The following is a 21803-nucleotide window of genomic DNA, read 5'->3' as shown; positions in this document are numbered from 1 at the left end:
CGTGTTGCAAACAAATACTTTTTTTTTAATTAATCTCTTAAGTTTAACACCCATTTACAGGAATTTTCCATTAGAATCATTCATGCATATTTAAGCTTCAGATGCGCACCATTCCTCGTTAATTAATAATATAGATTTACTAATCCGAAGAATGACTTATATTTTTCATTCGTGTTTCATAACCATTGTTTCTAGTTTTATAGGTTATTTACTAACTACTTAGTGGTTACTTAATGACATACAACATAAACTCTTTTTACCCTAAATCGATTTGAATAGAAATCAAATATTAGAATATGGCAATCAAAGCAAAAGTTTGAAAACGAAATCCTCCAATTTAAGAAAGGCGTCTGAAGAAGATAACGACAGTTGGACTTTCTCGTTTTCGGTAATAAAGTAAATGTTTGATATTAAAGCTATTTACTAAGATTATCTGATTTAGGATGAAGGATATAAATCAATTTAAAAATCCCATAATCACGCGATACACACGAAACGCATAAATAGTAGTGTACATCAAGCTTTGGTTCCACCACATTCATTGTTTCTGACAAATTATAAACAAAAAAAACTGAGAGTCACACTATGCCCGTCTTCCCCGCCGCGATATCTATTCTCCTTCTCGTCCTGTCTGTTTCCTCTCCATCTATTCATGGAAAGTTGGCACCGACCACTGATTGCTCCGCGAAATGTTTGTCTTTCGTGACGATCGGGAGCCAAGTGGATAAACCGGACATGGAGTGCTGCTCTGGTCTGAAGACGGTGCTCGACTCCAACGCCGAATGTCTATGCGAAGGGCTAAAGAACAGTGCCTCCTTTGGAGTCAAACTGAACGTCACTAAAGCCTCTACTCTTCCCGTCGCTTGCAATCTCACTGCTCCTCCGGTGACCGCTTGTGGATGTGAGATTTTTCTTCATCTCTTTCTCTCTCATTCTCCTTTCTATTTCTCATTTTTGTAGATCTCTGTTTTTTATTTTCCTGGATATTTTGTAATGAGTTTTTTTTTTCCTGATGATCTCTGATTTTTGTTGTTGTTGCAGTGTCTATTAATCCTCCTGCTAGTGCGCCAGGTATTTGTCTTTCTCTTTGTTGCTTTCACTCTATATCACTCTTTAATTTGTTTGATTTTTTTTCCCTTACATGTCAATTGTCATACCTAAAAATTATTTACTTTTGTATTAACAATGACCAATTTTCTGATTGTTGAAGTTCTTTTGGTCTAACAAAATGTCTGATTTTTTTTAATGCTTAAAATATGCTTTGGTTGGCGTTCTAATTCTAACAATAAATTAGGAGAATTGTAAAAGTCTGTAGCCATCATAATTAATAATTTGGTCTTTTTACCCTCTTAAATAGTAAATAGTTAGACGGGGAAAAATGATTGACGCTGATTCGACTCCAACCATAATGTTATGAATACAAATGGTTTGAGGCTGATTCGTTGTTTGATCTGACCATCACTACATAATACGATACTATCAATCTTAAAGCTAGTGCCTTGAATTGTGTAACTACATGAAAATGGCTTTGTTAAAACGTTTAAGTTTTGAATTTGGATCATATCGATTAGTTTTGTGAATTCCCTCCATTCTCTCTGCATATTCTGCAAAGCTTGAAGATGTATCAAACTTAGTTATGTGTTTGTGATTATTTATTTCCTAAGTTAAATTCTTTTATTTTATTTGCAACAGCTCCAGTTCCTGCTGCTGGAACACGATCAGGAACACAATCAGGTTTAGGACCAGCTTCTGCTCCAGCTCCAAGCCCATCTCAAGGGAACTATGGGTCTTCGGTGATCTCAATATCTAGCTTGTCATTTGTAATCAGCGGCACATTGGTTATATTGTTCTCTCTTATTTAAAAGTCGAGGATGTCCTTTTAATTTTTTAGTTTACTATATATGCAGTTCTCTTTCAGAGACCTTAGACCATCTGCAGTGGGAGTCTCTCACCAAGTTTCTCATATTTAAAATAAATAAAAATAATAAGAAATCAAGAGAAGAGAATGAAGTGAGTCTTTCATTTGAAAGACTCTGAGAGATTTATGAATGACTTTCAAACCATATGTCTTTTATGATTGGTTATATCCTTTTTAAAAATTAAAATTTAATACTAACAAATCTAAATTCTATTAAAATATTAATATTTCTTCACTACCAAAAAAATATTAATATTTCTTTGCTGAGAGCCTCTTTTTTAGAGACTCATGGATGCAGATGCCCTTAGCTTATTTTTAGTTATGATGTTATCATTAAGACTTGGTTTCAATGCGTGTTTTTTTACTCACTTTGGTCGTATTTATTCTTTGAGTTGACTGCTGGTGGTTGTTTCCAGATTGTGTTCCATTTAATCACAATGAGCCACTAAGCCACTAACCAATCTAACGAAGCTCAAAATCGAAGTATGAGACTAATCAAGAGTTAATTGCAACCTTCCTATGTGATTAGGAATAAAGTCATTAAGTTTAGTTAATTGAACATGGCTAACCACACTGTGAATCCAACTTTGAAGCCTTTTAAACTGTAATATCGACTATGGCATCAACTCATTTTTTTCTTTCGCTAAATGGCATCGATTCATTTAGCTAGAGTATTACGCGAAGAATCTAAGATTTGCATAAGCTTGTTAATTTCATAGGGTATATAGACCCAGATAAGGAATTTCCTTTGAAGATGAAGACTTTGGAGCCATTCAGCCATTGAGCCTCGAATAGTTGCTCCTCAAATTCAAAAGGTGGATAGATTAGATAGTAACCCGAGAGAGGTAGGAATGAAAGGATGAGCCATATAATCCGAGTTAAAATTTTAACCGGCTAGACTCGTAGACAAGTTCATGTTCATATATAGTGGGGGTCAGTCATCTAGAATTATTGGACCTTGGTTTAATTTATTCGATTTATTTTCAAATATATTATTTCATTTATGTGTTCCATGTTTTATATTCAATGTATATTAGGCTATTATGGGATACGATTTCTTAGTCAATTTGTAAATACCTGACAGATTTCATTCTTAATTAGTATATCCTTTCATTTTAGGAATACAGTACAAGTATTTTATACACTAGTTTATAGAAATATTAATAACTATTTTGAACAGATTATAAAACATTTGAACATGTCTACCAAAAATGCTAAAAAAAAAAAAAAAACAGTACATGATATAAGAGTAAACATATCAAAACAGAACAAAAAGAAATAAAAATAACACTATAACAGATAACCAAAACACCAGATTTATTACATCTTGTCTGAGATTATATCTGTTCAGAAGAATAACCATGGGACTCAAGCTCAACATTCCAAACACAAATGTTAACACACTGCCAATAGTCTTCTCCGTCTTTGTTTTTCTTATAATCCAAATCGCAGAAGCCAAGATTCATCATCATACTTTCACGGTATTGTAAAACAAATGTTAGTTTTTTTACAAAATTAAAAGAGATTAATAAAACAATCATATTACATATCGAACTTATCTACATGTAGTGATAAAGTCAAAAGCGTACACACGACTTTGTAACACCAAAAATATATTGACGGTGAACGAAGAATTTCCCGGGACCGACGTTAAAAGCCTATCGTGGAGATAAGCTCATTGTCAATGTCATCAATAACGCAAATTACAATATTACTCTGCACTGGTAAACATGAAATTTTGAACACATTTTAATTTCGCATTGGCTAATCAATGTTTACAAGGTATGGAGATCAGACATGTTTAACAATTTTAAGGCATGGAGTGAGACAAATCGGGAATCCGTGGTCTGACGGACCTGAATACGTGATTCAATGTCCAATCCGACCAGGAGAGAGCTATGCATATACAATTAATCTTACGACTGAAGAGGGCATGATTTGGTGGCATGCACATACCTAATGGGCATGTGCCTCCTTCCATGGAACGTTTATTGTCTACCCCAAACACGGCTCGTATTATCCTTTTCCCAAGCCTCACCACGAAATCCCTATCATTTTAGGTACACTAATTTACACTCTTTCCTTGTTAATACATTGTTCCCATACGGCATACTCCACTCAGTTCTGCAAATTATTTTGCTAAGTTTCCATCATTTTGCATTTTGTGACCAATCAGCATTTCAATGTTGTTAAATTGTTCATGGGTGTAACTTTAAGCGACAAATGGCAGGTGAATGGTGGAAAAAGAAAAACATTATGGATATACCAGAAAACGCTAAGAAAACCGGAGGTGAACCAGCCATCTCTGATGCATATACAATAAACGGACAACCCGGTTATCTTAACCCCTGCTCTAAACCGGGCAAGTTTCCACACACAAGCTCAAAATCCTTGATAATTTTGGGAGAATTGCTACAAATAGGCCACGATTTGAATTCAAATACAAAAGTATACTCCAAATTCAACATATTGCAAAAATATGTCAGATAGATAAAGAAATTACTATTATCTTCTACATGAGTAAACAAAAAAACGAATGACTCAGTTACGATTTTAACCCTGCGAAATCTGCAAATATTAATAAAATCTTTTCTGCAGACTTATAAAGAAGTCTGCTATATTATTAAATCTTATATTTAAATTTTAAAATTATATAAAAATAATTTAAACTGAAATTTGTATCTATAAATCAAATGTCAACAAGTATGATCGATATAAATTAGAATTTATTAAAAATGAATCATTTTAAACCATCTAAGATAAACATTAAAAGTAAATAATTATAAACTAGGGCTACAGACTTCTTTAGAAGTCTGCTGAGCAGGCTGTAAAGAAGTCTGCTATATTATTAAATTTTATATTTAAATTTTAAAATTATATAAAAATATTTAGACTGAAATATGTTTCTATAAATCAAATGTCAACAAGTATGATCTATATAAATTCGTATTTAATAAAAATGAACCATTTTAAACCAGCTAAGATAAACATCCAAAGTGAATAATTCTAAATTAGGGTTGCAGATTTCTTTATAATTTATAAGTCTGATGAGCAGACTGTTAAGAAGTCTACTATAAATGTAAACTGTATATTTAAATTTTAAAATTATATAAAAAAATTGTGAGCCGAAATTTGTTTTCAAAAATCATATATAAGCAATTATGAGGTTTATAAATAAAGATATAATATAACCGAATCAATTTAGAACAACAAATATAAACTTATTCAAAATGGAGTTTAATTTTGGGTTTGCAGACTACGGATCAAAGTCTTGTCAAACCGGAACAGAAATCAAATTAAATATTGATAGAAACTGGAAATAATTAACCTAACTGGAATTTTTTTAACATAGTATATAAAGAAACTTACCAGTTGTTACCATAAATAAAAACCCTAGATCAGTGTAAAACGGCGCTGCACTCTGGTCTCTCTCGCCGCGACTCTCTCTCGCAGTAAGCTTTTCCCGGCGCTCCCCATTTATTCTATTCCCCTTCCATCTATTGAACTCTTATATGGTTTCAGATGCAGATATCCGGCGGTGTCTTCATCCTCCTCTCGGCATTTTTCAGCTGGTAAGCCTTATTACTCACCCTCCTACCACATCTCTTCTTTTTCGTTTCTGATGCATATGTTGTTTCATATATCTCACTAGATATATTGTTGCTGCAGATCTCACCCGGCGTCTTCATCGTTCTTATTTATCTCTCCAGATCTGTGAGTTCTTCACCATTACATTCTCTGTTTAGTCTGTATCTTATTGTTTACTTGTTTGTCCTTTAAAATTTTTCCTTTAAAATTGTCTTTTTGCTTTACTATTTTTTCACAGATCTAAGCCCAATCCCGTGAGCAAGTAAGTAAAAATATTTGTTTATTACAAGATGTACGTTTTTTGTTATTTTGTTGTTTAGCGAGTAAAAAATACTTGTTTGGAAAGTTTGTTTTTGTTGTTTTGTTTTTTAGCTGCAAAGTTATTATTTTTTATTTTTTCTTAGTTGTTGTTTTCATGTCATTTTGTCCTTTAGCTTGAAGTCTATATATAATTTTTCCAAAAGCATGCATTTCTTACATAAAAAATCGTTTTAGCTGGAATGGGTCAATACAGCTACACTCAACCTTCAAGCAGCTCGAGAGAATGTATGAGTTCGACTGCTCGACGTCGATCTGGTGGAAATTTTGGATTTCCTATCCGTTGTTACTGCGGTTTGGTGCCAGTGCTCCAGACATCTTCCACAGACCTGAATCCAGGTAGAAGGTTCTACGGATGCCGTAATAATGAGGTAATAAGTCGTTTGCTGTATTGGTTTGTGAGAGTTTGTTGTGTTGAATATTTATGTTTGTGATTGTTTCCCTTTGTGATGGTTTGTGATGGGTTCTGAGTGTTTGTATAGGATGGTGGCTACCATATATTCAAGTTGTGGGATGAAGCTATGACCGAGGAGTTTCAAGAGCTTAGGTTGGTTGTGGAGCAACACACAGACTCCATTCGTTACTTCAAAATTGGTGATTGCAAAGCTGTACAGAATTGTATTGATAAGCCAGCAATGGAGGCAATGCGTCGCAGGATCATGAGCTTGAATGCAGATATAGCACAACTAGGGGACCAACTTTTGGAGTCATGTTTTGGAGGCTTGAAGTTGAATCATGCGATGGTGGCTGGTGCAATCCTGATTGTTGTTATTGTCTTTCTTGGTGTTTGTTTAACTCGATCATAGTTGTTCTCGAAAGAGAATATGTATGAACAAATGTTAAATTATGTAAACTATGTTTCTGACATATTTGTTGACTAGCAGACTTATTATGCAGACTTATTATGCAGACTTCTTATGCAGACTTACTAAGCAGATTTTTTATGCAGACTTAATACATAGATTAAACTAAACCCGATAGTTTTAAAATTATATTGCAAACCAGCTATACAAATTTAAGGCTAAACCAATTGCGTTTAAAAAAAAGTACGATAAACCAAATCTAATCGATGCTACTGGATCGAATTGAACCGGTACGACGGTTATTGAACCGGTACGACGGTTAAATAGGTTTCTACGGACATATTTAAGCGTTTCTACGGACATTGTATTACTATTAACACAACATCGGTAAAAAAAAACTACCAAGTTTTGTAAAATTTATCTCCGCAGTGTCGCCGGTTTTTACTGTACATCCGTTTACCGTTTAAGGTAAGTCAAAATTAATGCCGACTTCTATTTTGGATCGAAGTCTGTGCTTTTCACAAACCCTAATCCCCTTCGCTTTCTATTCCAGATCTGGTGTCGCCGCCGTCCGTAACTATTCATTTCCGCTGTTGGTTGTGGAAAGATATTTGGCTGCACTAATTTCTTATAATTTGTTCATAAATATCTTTAAGGGTTCCAAGTTCCTAGTCGTTTGGGTTTCTACACCGGTTTTCCTAAAAATCGGACAACAACGAGTAGATATATGTTCCAAAGTCGGACAAAAATCGAACACCCGTTTTCCAAGTTTCTAGTTCTTATGTTATAGATATTTGTTCTTGTTTTTATTTATTAACCAGATTTGTATAGTGTTAGGCGAACTATTTTGGAAGTATTATCTGGTAAAACGGAGTTAAAAACGGTTTGTGGTTTTTTAGAGAACTTTGTCGGCGGCTAGTTTTTTGGCAACTGTCTGAATTACGCTATTAGGGCTACAGACTTCAATTGCAGACTTAGCTGGTTGACTTCGTGTGTAGACTTCTTTGTGAGACTTCATAAGTAGACTTCTTTTAAGGCTGCTATTTTGAATATTTGACTTCGTTTTGCAGACGTCAGAAAAGCTAATGGAAAACCCAGAATTCCCCCCGCGTCTCTTCACAAAAGGCGATGAGCCGTATCCTCTGAAAAGCATAGGATACTATAGCGGTGAGACAAAGCTGATGACTGCACTCGAGGAAGCACTAACACAAGATGAGTGGGAAGAGATAATGAACTCTAGACTGGGAGTGTTCTTGAAGTTCAGTCAGCTGGATTTCGGCTGGGCATCTAGACTGGTGCATTACATTCTCGGCATGCAGCTAGTTTGCAAGAAAAAATTTGAGATTTGGAGCCTCGTAGGTCTAATCCCGATCCGCTTTTCGTTGAATGAGTTCGAACATATTACTGGCTTGAATTGCGAGTACGTGGACAGTCTCGAGGATCCGGTGGTTGAGGTAACTGAGGAGATGCAAGATTTCTGGGAGCGATTGGGAGTCAATCAGGATTTGGGCCCGAGCACTGAAGATTTGATAGAAGTTTGTAAGGAATGCAGGTCGTGGTCTTCCAAGGATCGGTTGAGGCTGGGATACCTTAGCTTTTATGCTAGTTACATTGAAGCACGAAAACCATCTTCGGCTACTTGGGTTAGGTTGGCAAGGCTTGTGATGGATTTAGATGCGTTTGAAAACTACCCTTGGAGAAGAGTGGCCTTTAAACACCTGATGCGGTCGGTAAAGGAGAAAGAAATATGGAAGTCGTCGTACACCATTGAAGGGTTTTTTTCAAGTACTACAAGTTTGGGTTTACTTTGCTCTTCCCGACTTTGCTGCTAAATTTGGTGAACCACTTCCAAACGACCCCGAGGTACCGCTGATAGCTTACAAGGGATCCAGGGGGAGGAAATTTATGAAAGAGAATATGCTCTGACAGGTAAGTAGTCTGAATTCATACTTGTTTGACTATATTGGTAGACTTCTTTAGTAGACTTCTAGTGCAGACGTCTTTAGTATACTTCTAGTGCAGACTTCTTTAGTATACGTCTAGTGCAGACTTCGTTGGTAGACTTCTACAGTAGACGTCATATAACACATCTTTTATTCTCATGTAGACACGTATAAACAACTACGTTGTTAAGGACTTCTTCGACATGTTTCCGCGCTGGGAAGTTGAAGACAATAATGAAGAAGACGCGAGGACTGACAACATCATCAAAGCGATGTTTGGTCATTTTGGCCCTAAATAATGGAAATAGGATAGGAGTCATTGGCCTCCAACAGGTGTGACGAAGTATGTCAAGTCCAAAGTGTCTGTCGATCTGAAGAGGTGATCGGAATCAGTTGGTGATCCAGGAAGTCGGAAGCGGTTCTGCCCAGTCACTGGTGATGAAGAGAAGTCAATGGTAACGATTTTGAAGGACCACATGGACGACTGCTTCAACAAGATGATGGATGGGTTGAGTGGTTGTGAATCTCAGATCAAACACTACAAGAAAACAATCGTTTTCCAACGGTCCATTACGACGGTTTTTAAATCGTCACAAATTGACAACGATTTTACGATGATCTAACGTCTAATTTAAAAACCGTCGTATAAAAAAATCATCGTAAACTCGACGTACAATTTACGACGAATTACGACGATTATACATCGATAACGAGAGATTTGCTAGTAAATGTAAAACCGTCGTAAATTCGTCGCAAAATTACGACGAATATACGACGACTACATTTCGATGTATATATTACGACGATTTTACGTCGAAAAAGGAGTTAGGTGAAAAACATTTAAAACATGTTTACCTAACAATTGTAGATGAAAAATTTTATCGCAAAATCATCGTAAACTCGTCGTAATATTATTGTTGAATGTAAAACCATCGTAAAAAGTCGTCGTAAAAGCGTTGTAAAGCCTGAAATTTTCCTATAAATAGATCTTCATTCCTTCATTCAATCACAACACATCATCATTCAAACATAAGAGTATCTTCATCTTGGAGACCCATTGTAGGTCTCTTAAATTTTAGTATAGTGTTGTAAATCCTTATATATTGGGTTGTCCATTGCCGGAAACCCGAATTAAGAGTTATATTACTTTGAAAAAAAGAAGTAATAATAGTATCCTGGATTGTTAAGGCTGAAAACTGTTCTCTTCAAATGTGATTGGTTTGATCCAACTGTTGGACGAGGGGTACGTCTAAACAAGTTTGGAGTTGTTGACGTGAACAAATCACGACGGTACAACAGGTTTGAGCCATTTATATTAGCTTCTCAAGCAGAACAGGTAACGTTTCTGCCATACCCTCGAGTTCGATCAACAGGAATTTCATGGTTAGCAGTAGTTAAAGTGGCTCCGAGGGGCAAGATTGTAGGGGTTGAGAATGTTCCACTTCAACAGGACACTTGCGTAGATCTGTCCGAACCAGATGTTGATGAGGAGATTTTCTTAATAGACCCTCGGAACAGGCAAGTTGAAGATCTTCCCGATGATACAGAAGAAGAAGGTGATGATGAGTTTGCTGAAACCGATGATGACGATTTGGCGGAAGAAGACGACGGTGATGGTGATGAAGTAATAGAGGAATATGAATCTGATTGAGTTTCATGCGTTGTATTTAGCGAATGTTTGTTATTATGTAATTTGTAACTTTGTTTGTTTGAATTTTTTAAAAACCCTAAAATTCGATTTTACGACGGTTTTACGACGGTTTTTCTAAACCCTAAACCCTAAGTCTAGGTTTTAAGCCCTGAATGAATAGGGTTTCAACATTACGACGTCTTTACGACGAATCATCGTAATATCGTCGTAAAGTAAGGACGATTTTACGACGAGTACACTGTTTCGTCGTAAAATCGTCGTAATGTTAAAATCCAAGAATTTAAATCTTTTATATCTTATTGGTTGTAAGGTATTTCACAAATGTTTTTGATTGGTTATCTTATTTTATATGAAATGCTATCAATCTGATCAAAATCAAAAATTTGAAAAAAAACATACATATTTACAAGTTCATGCTTGTTTTCGTAAATGTTAAGTGAAAGGTTATATATTAGATTACGGAATTTCAATTTTTACTATCTCATGTCATAAATCCATCATACATGCAAAGTTGTAAACTTTTTGTTATATGTTAGGATACAATAACCTTTGCATTGTTCTTTATGCAATATCCCATTTATAAGATTTAGGGTTTACTCACTTTTTTAAAAAACATCGTAAAACCGTCGTAATATAATCGTAAAGTTACGACGGTTTTACGACGATTAAACCCAAAACCGTCGTAAAACCGTCGTAATGTTTGCACCGGATAGGCTCTTGATCCGAGGTACGAGGTTATGAATGTTTAGACGTTACGACGATTTTACGACGGTTTTGGGTTTAGTCGTCGTAAAACCGTCGTAACGGTCAAATGCTCCCATCACGACACGTGTCATGTCATGCAGTGGACCGACTGTTATACAACCGAATCGTCGTAAAACCGTCGTAATATTACGACGATTTTACGACGATCACAAAATCTATATAAGGGACGCGAGATTTCCTCTTTCGTCGCTCATTCCTCTCTTCCCTCTCTCTCTCTAGAAATCTGTCTATCTCTCTAGAAATCTACCTCTCCCTTCTCTCCCTACTCTCCAACCAATTAATTTGTAAGTATTTTTGTTAAATTAATTTCATTACATATTATTTTAGATTTAGGTTCGGAATTTAGATTTAGGTTCGGAATTTAGATTTAGGTTTCGGAATTTAGTTAGGCCCGGATTTTGGTAAATTTAAATAAATATTTGAAAAATTAGTAACTAATTTTTAAAAATTTTGTAGGTTCTGTTGATATGGCTCCTCGGGCTAAGAGATTTCACTACCGACAGCTCGTCGATTCTGACGGTACGGCCCCGTCTACCTCGGCGTCCGGATCAGCCATCCCGGAGTCCTCGGGAACACAACGGACGATTTCCCAACCGGTCGTTGTTCCGCAGCCGGCACCGCCTCCACCACCACCAGCTGAACCAGCGGCTCCCGCACAGGCCGATCCTGAGGCTGATTCGATCCCGCCTGTACTGTATGCCCAGTTTACGGTACAGGATCTTCTGGCGCAATCCGGTCGTGAGACCATGAACAAACTCGACCGGATCGAACCCCGGGCACCTTTTGGTACGTAATTTTTTTCCTACAATATTTTTAAATTAATTAATATTTATTCTTATATATTTGATATTAATTTACTTTTTCTCTTTCCATTTGACTAGGTTTACGACCGACAATGCAGTCGGTCGTAACGTTGCGGATATCATCAAGGGGTTTTTCGTACAACCCCATACCAGCTGGAAGAAGCTGGATCAGGCCACACTTGACACTTGGTTCAAGTGTTTTGCGGTAAGTAATTTACCATTTCGTTTAATTGTAATTTAAATTTTAACTTTTTACAATAATTACTAACTTCTTTTTTTTTCCTAGCAAACCTGGCATTGGGAAACATCCGCACACGGACGTGTGGAGACGGCCTTCAAGGAGAACGTCAAATTCCGCCTCAACAACACCGTTTCCGACTGGAAACGGAAGTGGGAGGTTGACGGCGACAAGGCCAAGCCGGCGCCTATGGCCAATACCGTCTGGCGGGGCCTTGTCCAATACTAGTTGAATCCGCACAACCAGACTACGGCCGCCAAGTGTTCCTGATCTAGGTAAGTAGTTAATTTCAATAATATTAACATTATTTTTTTTCTTATAATAGATTCTAATGAAAATATTTTTCAGGAACGCTACTGACGATGCGGGAAATCGGAAGAACGTCCCACACACTTCCGGCCAGATTCCTTTTGCCGAAAGACGGCTTATGATGGTAAGTAAATTTAAATTACTAATTTTTTTGTTTTCAAATAATTAATTCTTATTTCTCGATACTAATTAATTTTTTCATTTTGATTTTGTAGGTCGAAGATAACGGAGGAGAACTTCCTCCGATGACGAAGGTTTTCGCCGAGACGCATAAGAAGCGTAACGGCGAATTCACGGATCCTCGGGCGGAAAAGATCTACAACGCCGCCTGTGCGGCGATCGAGGAGCGACAGACGCAGCTGACTCAGCAGGCGCATCAAACGTCTCCCAGAGGTAGCTCGGTCCAATCGACCCTGGCGCTGACGGTGGCGGAGATGGACCAGATCTTCGAAGAGGTAAATTTAATTACTATATTTAATTAATGTAACTTTAGTTTTAAATTAAATTTCTAACCATAATGTTTTTAAAATATTTGTAGGTTGCCCCAAAGAAAAAGGGGCGGGTATTAGGGATGGGGTCCATCCGTGATATCCCGAGAGCTACGGCGACTGGTCACGTCCGGGTCCCGGATCCGGTCATCCGCCAGGAGATCGACTAGATGCGGACCCGGTACAAGACGAGGATCGACCAGCTCTACGGTCTCTTCGAGATCATGGGAGCCGAGAACCCGGTACTCATGGCGCAGTTGGACAAGCTGCGGGCTGATGGGGTTATCGGATCGTCTGCCGCCGGGTCATCCACTAGGACGCAACCGCCGGTGCAGACGGACGAGGAGATGTTCCGATCTCTCGGGGTTGAGCCTCCTAGAGCCGGAGATCAGGCGCCGGCAGAAGCATCAAACCGAAGACCTGGCAAGGAACACGTCCAGGACGATGGGGAGGAGGCCGGTGACGGGATCGACGAGATCGACGATTTAGATTTAGATTTAGATCTGTAGGGTTTTTATGTAAATTACAATTAATTTTAATTTCAAATTTTAATAAATTTTAAATTGTAAATTATTTTTTTTTAATTTAAATTTTTTTTTAATTTTCAATTATATTAAACGTCGTAATAGCTTTATTAAAACCGTCGTACATTCGTCGTAATATTACGACGAATATACGACTAAAATGTACGACGACAAATACGACGATTATACGTCTGTGCTTTACGACGATTTTACGACGAAATGATTAACGACCACTTAACGACGGTCCAGGCGAAGACCAAGTCGACGCAATTCGATGTAAATTCGTCGTAAACTGTACGACGCATTTACGACGATTTTTTTTCTCTCGATGTTACGACGAAACGAAACCGTCATATACTATACGACAATTTTACGACGATTTGTCTATTACGACGATGACTTTACGACGATTTTGAAATCGTCGGTAGTCCGTCGTAATAGCCCTATTACAACGAAATAACGACCATTTCGGCCGTTGTAAAATGATGTTTTTCTTGTAGTGAAACTACTCAACACAAAGCTGGGAATGGTGGAGCAGAAATTAGAGGCAGTGATCGTCCAAGCTGGGACCGGAGGTACTAAGGAGGATGTGGCTGGCGATGGTGAAGCAGACACCGATGGCGCAAAATCCGGTGGCGACGATCCAACGGACGCCGATCCTAATATCGGGGTTAGTTCAAAACCCGCTCCAAAGAAAAGAGGAAGGAAACCCCGGAAAAAAAAAAATTTCATATTTGTTTTCAAACTTTTCATCGAACTTTACCAATCTGTTTTAAAACTTTAATAATCTCTTTTCTGTGGAGTTGTTACCACTAAATATTTAATGCTTTTAATTGTACTTTTTAATGTTGTTTGATGTTTGGTTTCGTATCATTGATGTGTGTTTAAATCTTCATATTTGCAGAGTAATTTTATGTCTAAGCAAAATAAACAAACTGATGTCCCGAGTGAGAGCGTGAACGATGGTAAGCAAGGTACTCCAGAGCCAAGCATTGTTATGGTTGACCCAGCAAAATGCGACATCGACTTTGATCCGGTCCAGAAAGAGAAGTGCGAGAAAGGCAGGAAGGCGGCACAACTGGTTGCCCGTGCGAAGAGTGAACGACTACGAAAGTTGGTTCGTACACAACAAAGCCCTTTCAAACTCAACAGCACAGCGAAGGAAATCATCCCAAACAAAAATGTCCGAGGGTGTGGATATGATCCGTTTGATATGACAGACGTGAAGCAAAAGATCGGTGTGCTTACTGATTGTCTGTAAAAAGATCCGTAAGTCTTTGTTTTGGAGTTATTATAGCAGACTTCTTTCTATTGTATATGTAGTTATGATATCAGACAAGTTAATGTTGGTGTTTTCAGGAACTATCCTAAGCGGATAAAATGGTCATCCATGGACTGGTACTACATTCTAAGAGTCCCTAAAAAATGGCTAGCAGACATTGTAAGTTATGCGAGTATATATATGATATGACCACAACATATTTCTCTCTTCTTGAATAATTATTCTCATAGAATATGCTGCACATGGAAGCTGGGATTAACCTACTCAGGCTGCGATTTACAAAGCATCCTGAGTGTTTTAGGTCGGACAGGATAACCTTCCTTGAGTCTTACTTTGCTACGATGTGGAGGCACAAGTACCAGGAGTTCGTTAACTCTCACGCCAACCCTGATGGTTCAGGCAAGCTACTTCTCGCTGGCGCGTTCGAGTACTACATTGGTGCAGCGCCAACTTACTGCGTTAGTAACAAGACGTGGGGGTATGATGTAGATGACCTGTACTCGATGTTACACATCACTGGTGATCACTGGATGGCAATGTGGATTTCTTTTCCAATGAAGCATATTGTCATTTGGGACAGCCATGCGAATACTCATGCATCAGATCTTCAGTTTGAGGCTGCTGTGACTCCGATTATCGTCTTGGTTCCCTACATCCTCCGTGAATGTGCCCCTGCTGAAGACCGGATCAATCTGACTTATGATCCATTCACGTGAGAGCGAATCAAAGGCCATTTGATCCCACAAAACAGACAAAGCGGTGACTGTGGCGTTTACTGCCTGAAGTACCTCGAATGCCATGCTCTAGGGATGCCATTTCCTAAGACCTTGTGTGATGCAAACATTAAAAATATCCGAGACAAGATGGCAGCTGAGATATTTGACGAGACAGGAGTAACCGGCGAAGAGAATTATGATTATCCATGGTTGGACGTATACGAAGGTAAGTGATATGTCCAACTATGTATATTCTGTACTGTAAGAGAAAGGACTCTCGTTGGGTGTGGTATGGTTGGAAGTTTTTGGTTAACCTGCCAGAATTGTTGTTCTCTTATTTAACTGTAATTTCCTAACTAATTTCGGTTTGTTTAGTAATATTGTAAACAATGGTGGGGTTGTATCTTTTGTTAGCCTAAACACTGTAAATAGACTAGTGTTGTTTTTGTGATAATTCACGTACTCTAAGGTTAGCCTAATCCTATTTTCATATATCGCATAGTTTATAACAAGAATTAAGAATGATCGTACATAGACATGAAACAGACATATTTCAATATGATTTACCTTACCTAGTCTACAGACTTGTTGGGCAGACTACGTTAGTAGACTTTCATGTGTACTCTGCAGTGTAAGTCTGCTATTATAGATAGCCCTCTGTTATCTTAACTTCCACGTCTGCAAAAAACAGAGAAAATTAACTTCAACCAATGTAAACCTTAAAAGTATCAGGTAACATAACACTTACACAATCCGGTCTGGTATGTCCTGTTTGGTGATACCTTAAAAGTATCAGGTAACTGTAATGCTTGTGGATCTTACGGGGTTTCTTTTGCTTATGCCTCGAAATTTCCAGTCAAGTTTGCCATCTTAACTTCTTCTACCTGCCTTTTTTACGTCGGACTTCCGGAGGTAGACATTGTGCTGTTTCATCGGTTTTCATTGCAATGCTTGGAGGATATATATTATGCGAGTACGCTGCATACAAGTAATCTTTAGAGTATGTCGGGCATACAAGAGTGGCCAGATGCATATGCATTGCATCTGAAACGGCTATAACATGAGAGCAAGGTATTTTTCTCTATATCATACACGCCACACCCACACTTTCGAAGTTCCAAATCAACGACACAGTTATGTGATCCTCCTTTCACATTGAATCGCCAAAAATCTATGCCTTCAACCATTAAATTATCAGCATAATGTGAACGAATTGCCAACAAATATTCAACTCTCCGAGTATGGATGGTTTGAAGACTCAAAGCATCTTCTCGTCGCCTTTTACAAAACCACTTGTTAGCTTCTCCCGTAAGTACTCCAACAGGAATACTATGGGAAATCCTCGTGCCCGCTTGAGAGCGAAGTTAATAGACTCTGCGATGTTGCTCGTCTTTATATTGTATCTATCACTCGGAAAGTGAACTCTTAACCACAACTAAATGCCTGCCTCCTCCAGGTACGTTGTAAGCTCAGGTTTTATATGCCTTATCTCGTCAATATACCGGTTAAAATCATGAACCGTATATGCATACGCAACACGTTTGACCAAGTACATAAGATGCTTCCCCTTAAACTTAGTGTTGCAGATGATAATAGCATATCCCGCGTGTTACCCACGGTAAAACAGTCTCACATGCCTTCTTAATGGAATGATGTCGGTCTGAAATTATCACCAACGGATACTCGTCTGTAAAACACTCCCGCAAATTTGTAAAAAACCATTCTCATGCGTAATCATTCTCAGAGTCCACTATTCCGAAAGCTAGTGGAAATATCTGGAAGTTACCATCTTGTGCTGTCGCCACTAGCAGAGTCCCTTCATACTTTCCAGTCAGATGACACCCATCGACAACAATGACCCGTCCGAGATATTGAAAACCAGCTATGAAGGCTCTGAAGGCTAGGAATAGGTATTTGAACCTATTCTGACTGTCGCGTTCAAGGGTAGTTATAGTACCCGGATTTGCTTCAACGATCAGATGCAAATAAGAAGGCAGTCAGCTATATCCATCCTCAGGGGTTTCCCTCACACATTCTTGTGCATACATCAAAGCTCTATACGAAGTTGTGTAGTCTATTTTCAGTCCAAACATCACCTGCATTGAATCTTTGATGTGTTGCGTAGTAATCCCATCAATTATTCCCACATGCTCTATAAATAACTTCCCAATGTATCTTGGAGTCGTATGCTTTCGGTGAGCCAACCGATCTGAAACAGATCAGGTATGAGTTTTGACATATTTTGTGACCCAAAACGTCTTTGCTTCGTTCTTTACAGCTGCTCTAACTCTCCATATGCATCCTTTAACAGCACATTTACCAACAAACAGACGTTTCGATGACTTATCAGCTCTGAATGCAAAGTTCAACATAACAGTCGTCAACCTTATCTCTGAAATCAGCTCGTCTTTTGTAGCAAAACTTCCGTTTACTTTTATTTTGTCAACCCAATTTCTTTTATATTGAGGAGCCTTAACCGGTTCTTCAATCCACTCACCCTCTGAATCAGAATTTGAATCCTCATCCTTTACTTTCCCATATTGGCTGTAGTCCTGATCCTCAGAGTCCTGATCCTCAGAGTCAGTACCGTCTTCCTCCTTTACTGGATCGTTTTTGATGTCCTCGTTTATCTCATCATCATCATACTCATCAACATTTTCATCTTCACCTTCCTCTGTAGTTTGATTCCCACCTTCAACAGAACACCCATCAGCAGCGTCAAGACCACCAGTATGTCCATCATGGTCCTTGCGACTAGATACACAAAGACGTATAACATGCGTATTACTCAACCCAATCAAGCTCTGTACTTGTCTATCATTTGTAATATGCATAGGAGGGGTATCTGGAGCCATGTTTGCTAACATTGAATCTGGCAATGCATAAGTGATATACACACTTTCCGTTTTTCCATCCAGCATGTAATCATCTAGAGCCATAGCTACGAGTTCTCCATGTGTACAACCATCATTCAAGAAGAACAACCTCCCTCCTTTGCGATTATCCACCACAAAATGCCACGACTGAGCACCCATAACCCATTCTCCAAATACAACAGGCAACTGAGCCGGCATCTGCAAAAAAAGGTAAACCACATAAGAAACCATGTTTTCCAAGTAACATAGAGCAAAAGAAGTCTGCTATAATCGGCTAAAAGTCTAAACATTCAACAAAATTCATCATTTTGTAATTATAACACATATCAACGTGAAACTCACGTATGTGTAACAAAAAAGGCAAATCAACATGTCCAAACAAGAAATTTATTTTAACATAAGCCATTAATTCGAAAATGAATTTTTTGTTAAAATAATTAGGCAGACTTCTAGTGCAGTCTGCTGTGTTATTCTCCTTCGCCAAGCAGACTTCATCAGCAATAAGCAGTCTGCTAATATGTGCTAATTACCTTTCAAATCTATTAAAATCATAACTATTATTGTATAATACATAAGCATACCAAATTCATACAGGTGAAGGAAATATACCTAAAAAATAAGAATTAAAATTAAAAAAAAATCATCACACAAAAGTTAAAAAAAAAATGTTTTTTAAAAATGAAAAAAAATGCAGACTTCCAGCAAAACTCCACCAGGTATATTTCACGTAGAATTCTGCCAAAAAAAACAGGGTTACTTTTGCAATTGACCAAATGTTTGACTTTCGTAGCAAACTTCTATATAAAGTCTGCATAAGAAAAATGTTATTTCTGCAACTGACCAAACGTTTGACTTTTACAGCAGACTTCAAAAGAAGTCTACTTTAAGATTCCTTCACCCGTATGAATTTGGTATGCTTATGTGTTATACATTAAGAGGTAATATACCTCTTACAACAATAAAAGACTTCTTACCTCTGTAAAAAAAGTCTACTTTCGCGAAACATAGTCCAATGTTAAAGAAAAGAATTAGATGTTTACCTCCTTCCAATTTGAACTCGATTAACTTTGACAGAAGTTCAGAATTTTTGAAATGCACCGAAAGCAAATCAGCCCAGAACTCGGTTATCCAAGAATCTCACAAAATAGATGATTTGCGAATTCAAACATATCAATGTCGACCAAGAAAGAGATTTTTAGATGAAACTGGAGAGAAATTTGAAGATAGAATGAAGTTTTGAGCGACCAAATAAGCATTTAGAGCTTCAAATGTGGATGGGCAAGCATTAAGAGCTTCAATTTTGGTTGGTAATGGTAGTTGACGAAATTGAAGATGATGGCATTTTCGTGAATACTTGATATATCTTAGGATGGTATGTCTTTTAAAAATTTCCTTAAAAAATCGATAATTATAAACATAATGGCATTTACGTTATTATATGTGGCTTTAGGGAGATAGTAAGGAGAAATTGGCTAATATTAAAGAGGAAGAAAAAAGAGGTTAGATTTGCATTTGACTTCAATTTATGGGTCATATATGAAAGAACCCCAATAATTTTTGACACTAACAGATTCAGATTATTGATTTTGTAATTTCGAAACAGATACATTCACAATAAAGGTGGTGCCAGGTCGCCAATACCTTCTCCGAATTATCAACAAGGTGATGGACGAAGAACTCTTCTTTGCAATCGCAAACGACACCTTAATCGTTGTGGCCAAAGGCGGTCTCTACTTAAAACATTTCAACACTAGTAACCTGATGATCACTCCAAGCCAATCCATTGACGCCCTCCTTGACGCGAATTAGCGGTCTGGTCGTTATTTTTTGGCGGCTCGAGCTTACTCCTCCGCCTTTGGTGCCGGATTTGACAAAACCACCACTACAGCCATCTTACAATACATAGGTGTTTCCTTAACCGATGAATTAAACCAAAACCACCCGGTTTTACCCAATTTGCCTCCTTACAAAGTTACAATCAACCAGAGGCAACCACTCGGTTCACTAACCAGTTAAAAAGTCTTCGACCTGGTAACGTTCCGGTTAAAATCGACACTAATCTTCTTTACGCGATCTCTGTGAATTTGCTGAATTGTTCCGACGATAAACCCTGTAACGGCCCTTTCGGGAAGGGATTCTCGTCGAGCGTTAATAACATCAGCTTCGTAAACCCATCGGTCGACATTCTCTGAGCCTATTATCGCCTCATCGGAGGCGTTTTCGAGGAGGATTTCCCGAGAAATCCGCCGATGAAATTAAATTACCCCGGAGACAATCTCCCGTTTCTGACGAGGTTCGGAACGAAAGTGGTGGTTCTCGATTTTAATTCGAGCGTCGAGCTGGTTTTGCAGAGGACGAACGTGTTGGCCTTGGATAATCATCCGATCCATCTCCATGGTTATAGCTTCTATGTCCTGGGTTCGGGTTTCGAGAAATTTTGATCGCCGGAAGGATCCCTTGAGGTATTACCTAGTTGATCCACCGGAGGAGACCACCGTCGGAGTTCCCCGTAACATCTAGACCGCCGCCATCAGATTCATAGCTAATAATCCAGGTCAGTACATATTGTACATTTGGTTAATTACTTTTCTCAACGTGGAATTAGATATAAAAACGTTGCATGTAATTTATTGGAAAGGCAGTACTTAATTTTTGTTTTTCATGGTCTACATTACAGATCAGTTTTTGTTATTATATGGTTGTATATAGGGGTTTGTTTATTGCATTGTCATATAGAGAGATGCAACATGGGGAATGAATGCAGTGTTCATAGTGAAAAATGGACCGACGAAATCATCTCGACTGGTCAAGCCTCCTCGTGATCTACCTTGTTAGCTAATAACCTCAGTTCTGATTGGTGGATTAGTTTACTTTTACCATTTATGTTATATACATATTTTTGTACAATGAAGATTGGGTTTGGTTTTACTCTTTCCTCCATTTCCTTTCTTTAAGGTTCAAAGATGATGTATACTGTTACTTTTTGTTTTTCATAATTCTTCAAGGTTCAAAAATGATTAATGAATGTGTTTTTTATCATCTTACGTTTCATTCTAAACTAATTTCACGAATATATAATCTTTTTTACCAATTCAGAGAAAAATAGTGTGAATCAAGTAAGTTGACTGAAAAAAAAGATTATAATCCAAGCGCTCGTATCCCAGTGGTTTGAGAATTCCAGTGGTATGGGTATGTGTCCTACCGTCCTGGGTTCGAATCCGCTTGACCCCCCTTCCACGATTAAATCAGAAAATTGCTGACGTGTATCCCAGTTGTTGAGCAGTTAGTGATTAGTCTTGGGTTTAGAAAGCCTTTGAATAAATAGTTTATAAAAAAAAAATTTCTAATATAAAAGGAGTAAGAAAAAAACAGTAAATTACAGCTGTAGGACTGCGATTAAAAATGGGCCCATACATATCTTATTAGTAAACGCATAGGGTCTGGAGCTCCATTATGTATAAACCCATAAGAGCATGTCCATCGCGGGGTCGTCGAAGGTATGAGGCTCGAGTTCATAGGATTTAATGGGTTTTAAAAAAAGAATTAAAGCCCAAAATCGACGGATCTGTTCATCCGGACGA

General features: G+C 37.9%; 1 protein-coding gene and 1 pseudogene across 1 annotated transcript; both read left to right on the top strand.

Annotated features, from left to right (window-relative positions):
- Positions 1 to 538: 538 nt before the first annotated feature.
- LOC18014064 (non-specific lipid-transfer protein-like protein At5g64080) lies at positions 539 to 1936 on the top strand. The gene is made up of 3 exons (XM_024153896.1): positions 539 to 901; positions 1042 to 1071; positions 1693 to 1936. The coding sequence occupies exons 1-3, from the start codon at positions 586 to 588 to the stop codon at positions 1860 to 1862; spliced, it is 516 nt and encodes a 171-aa protein (XP_024009664.1). The 5' UTR covers positions 539 to 585; the 3' UTR covers positions 1863 to 1936.
- A 1343-nt stretch (positions 1937 to 3279) lies between these two features.
- On the top strand, positions 3280 to 21057 carry LOC18014039 (annotated as a pseudogene).
- The last annotated feature ends 746 nt before the right edge of the window (positions 21058 to 21803 follow it).

Source organism: Eutrema salsugineum, unplaced genomic scaffold (genome assembly GCF_000478725.1).
Source record: "Eutrema salsugineum unplaced genomic scaffold, Eutsalg1_0 scaffold_4, whole genome shotgun sequence".
Classification (NCBI taxonomy): domain Eukaryota; kingdom Viridiplantae; phylum Streptophyta; class Magnoliopsida; order Brassicales; family Brassicaceae; genus Eutrema; species Eutrema salsugineum.
The sequence above is the reverse complement of the archived record's forward strand: the minus strand, read 5'-3'. Positions and strand labels throughout refer to the sequence as shown.

What these genes read in the sequence shown, in the direction of transcription:
- LOC18014064 (XM_024153896.1), top strand. Translation starts at nt 586, where the DNA reads ATGCCCGTCTTCCCCGCCGCGATATCTATTCTCCTTCTCGTCCTGTCT. An exon ending in TCCGGTGACCGCTTGTGGAT is followed by an intron (nt 902 to 1,041) that starts GTGAGATTTTTC and finishes TTGTTGTTGCAG; the next exon opens with TGTCTATTAATCCTCCTGCT. An exon ending in TCCTCCTGCTAGTGCGCCAG is followed by an intron (nt 1,072 to 1,692) that starts GTATTTGTCTTT and finishes TATTTGCAACAG; the next exon opens with CTCCAGTTCCTGCTGCTGGA.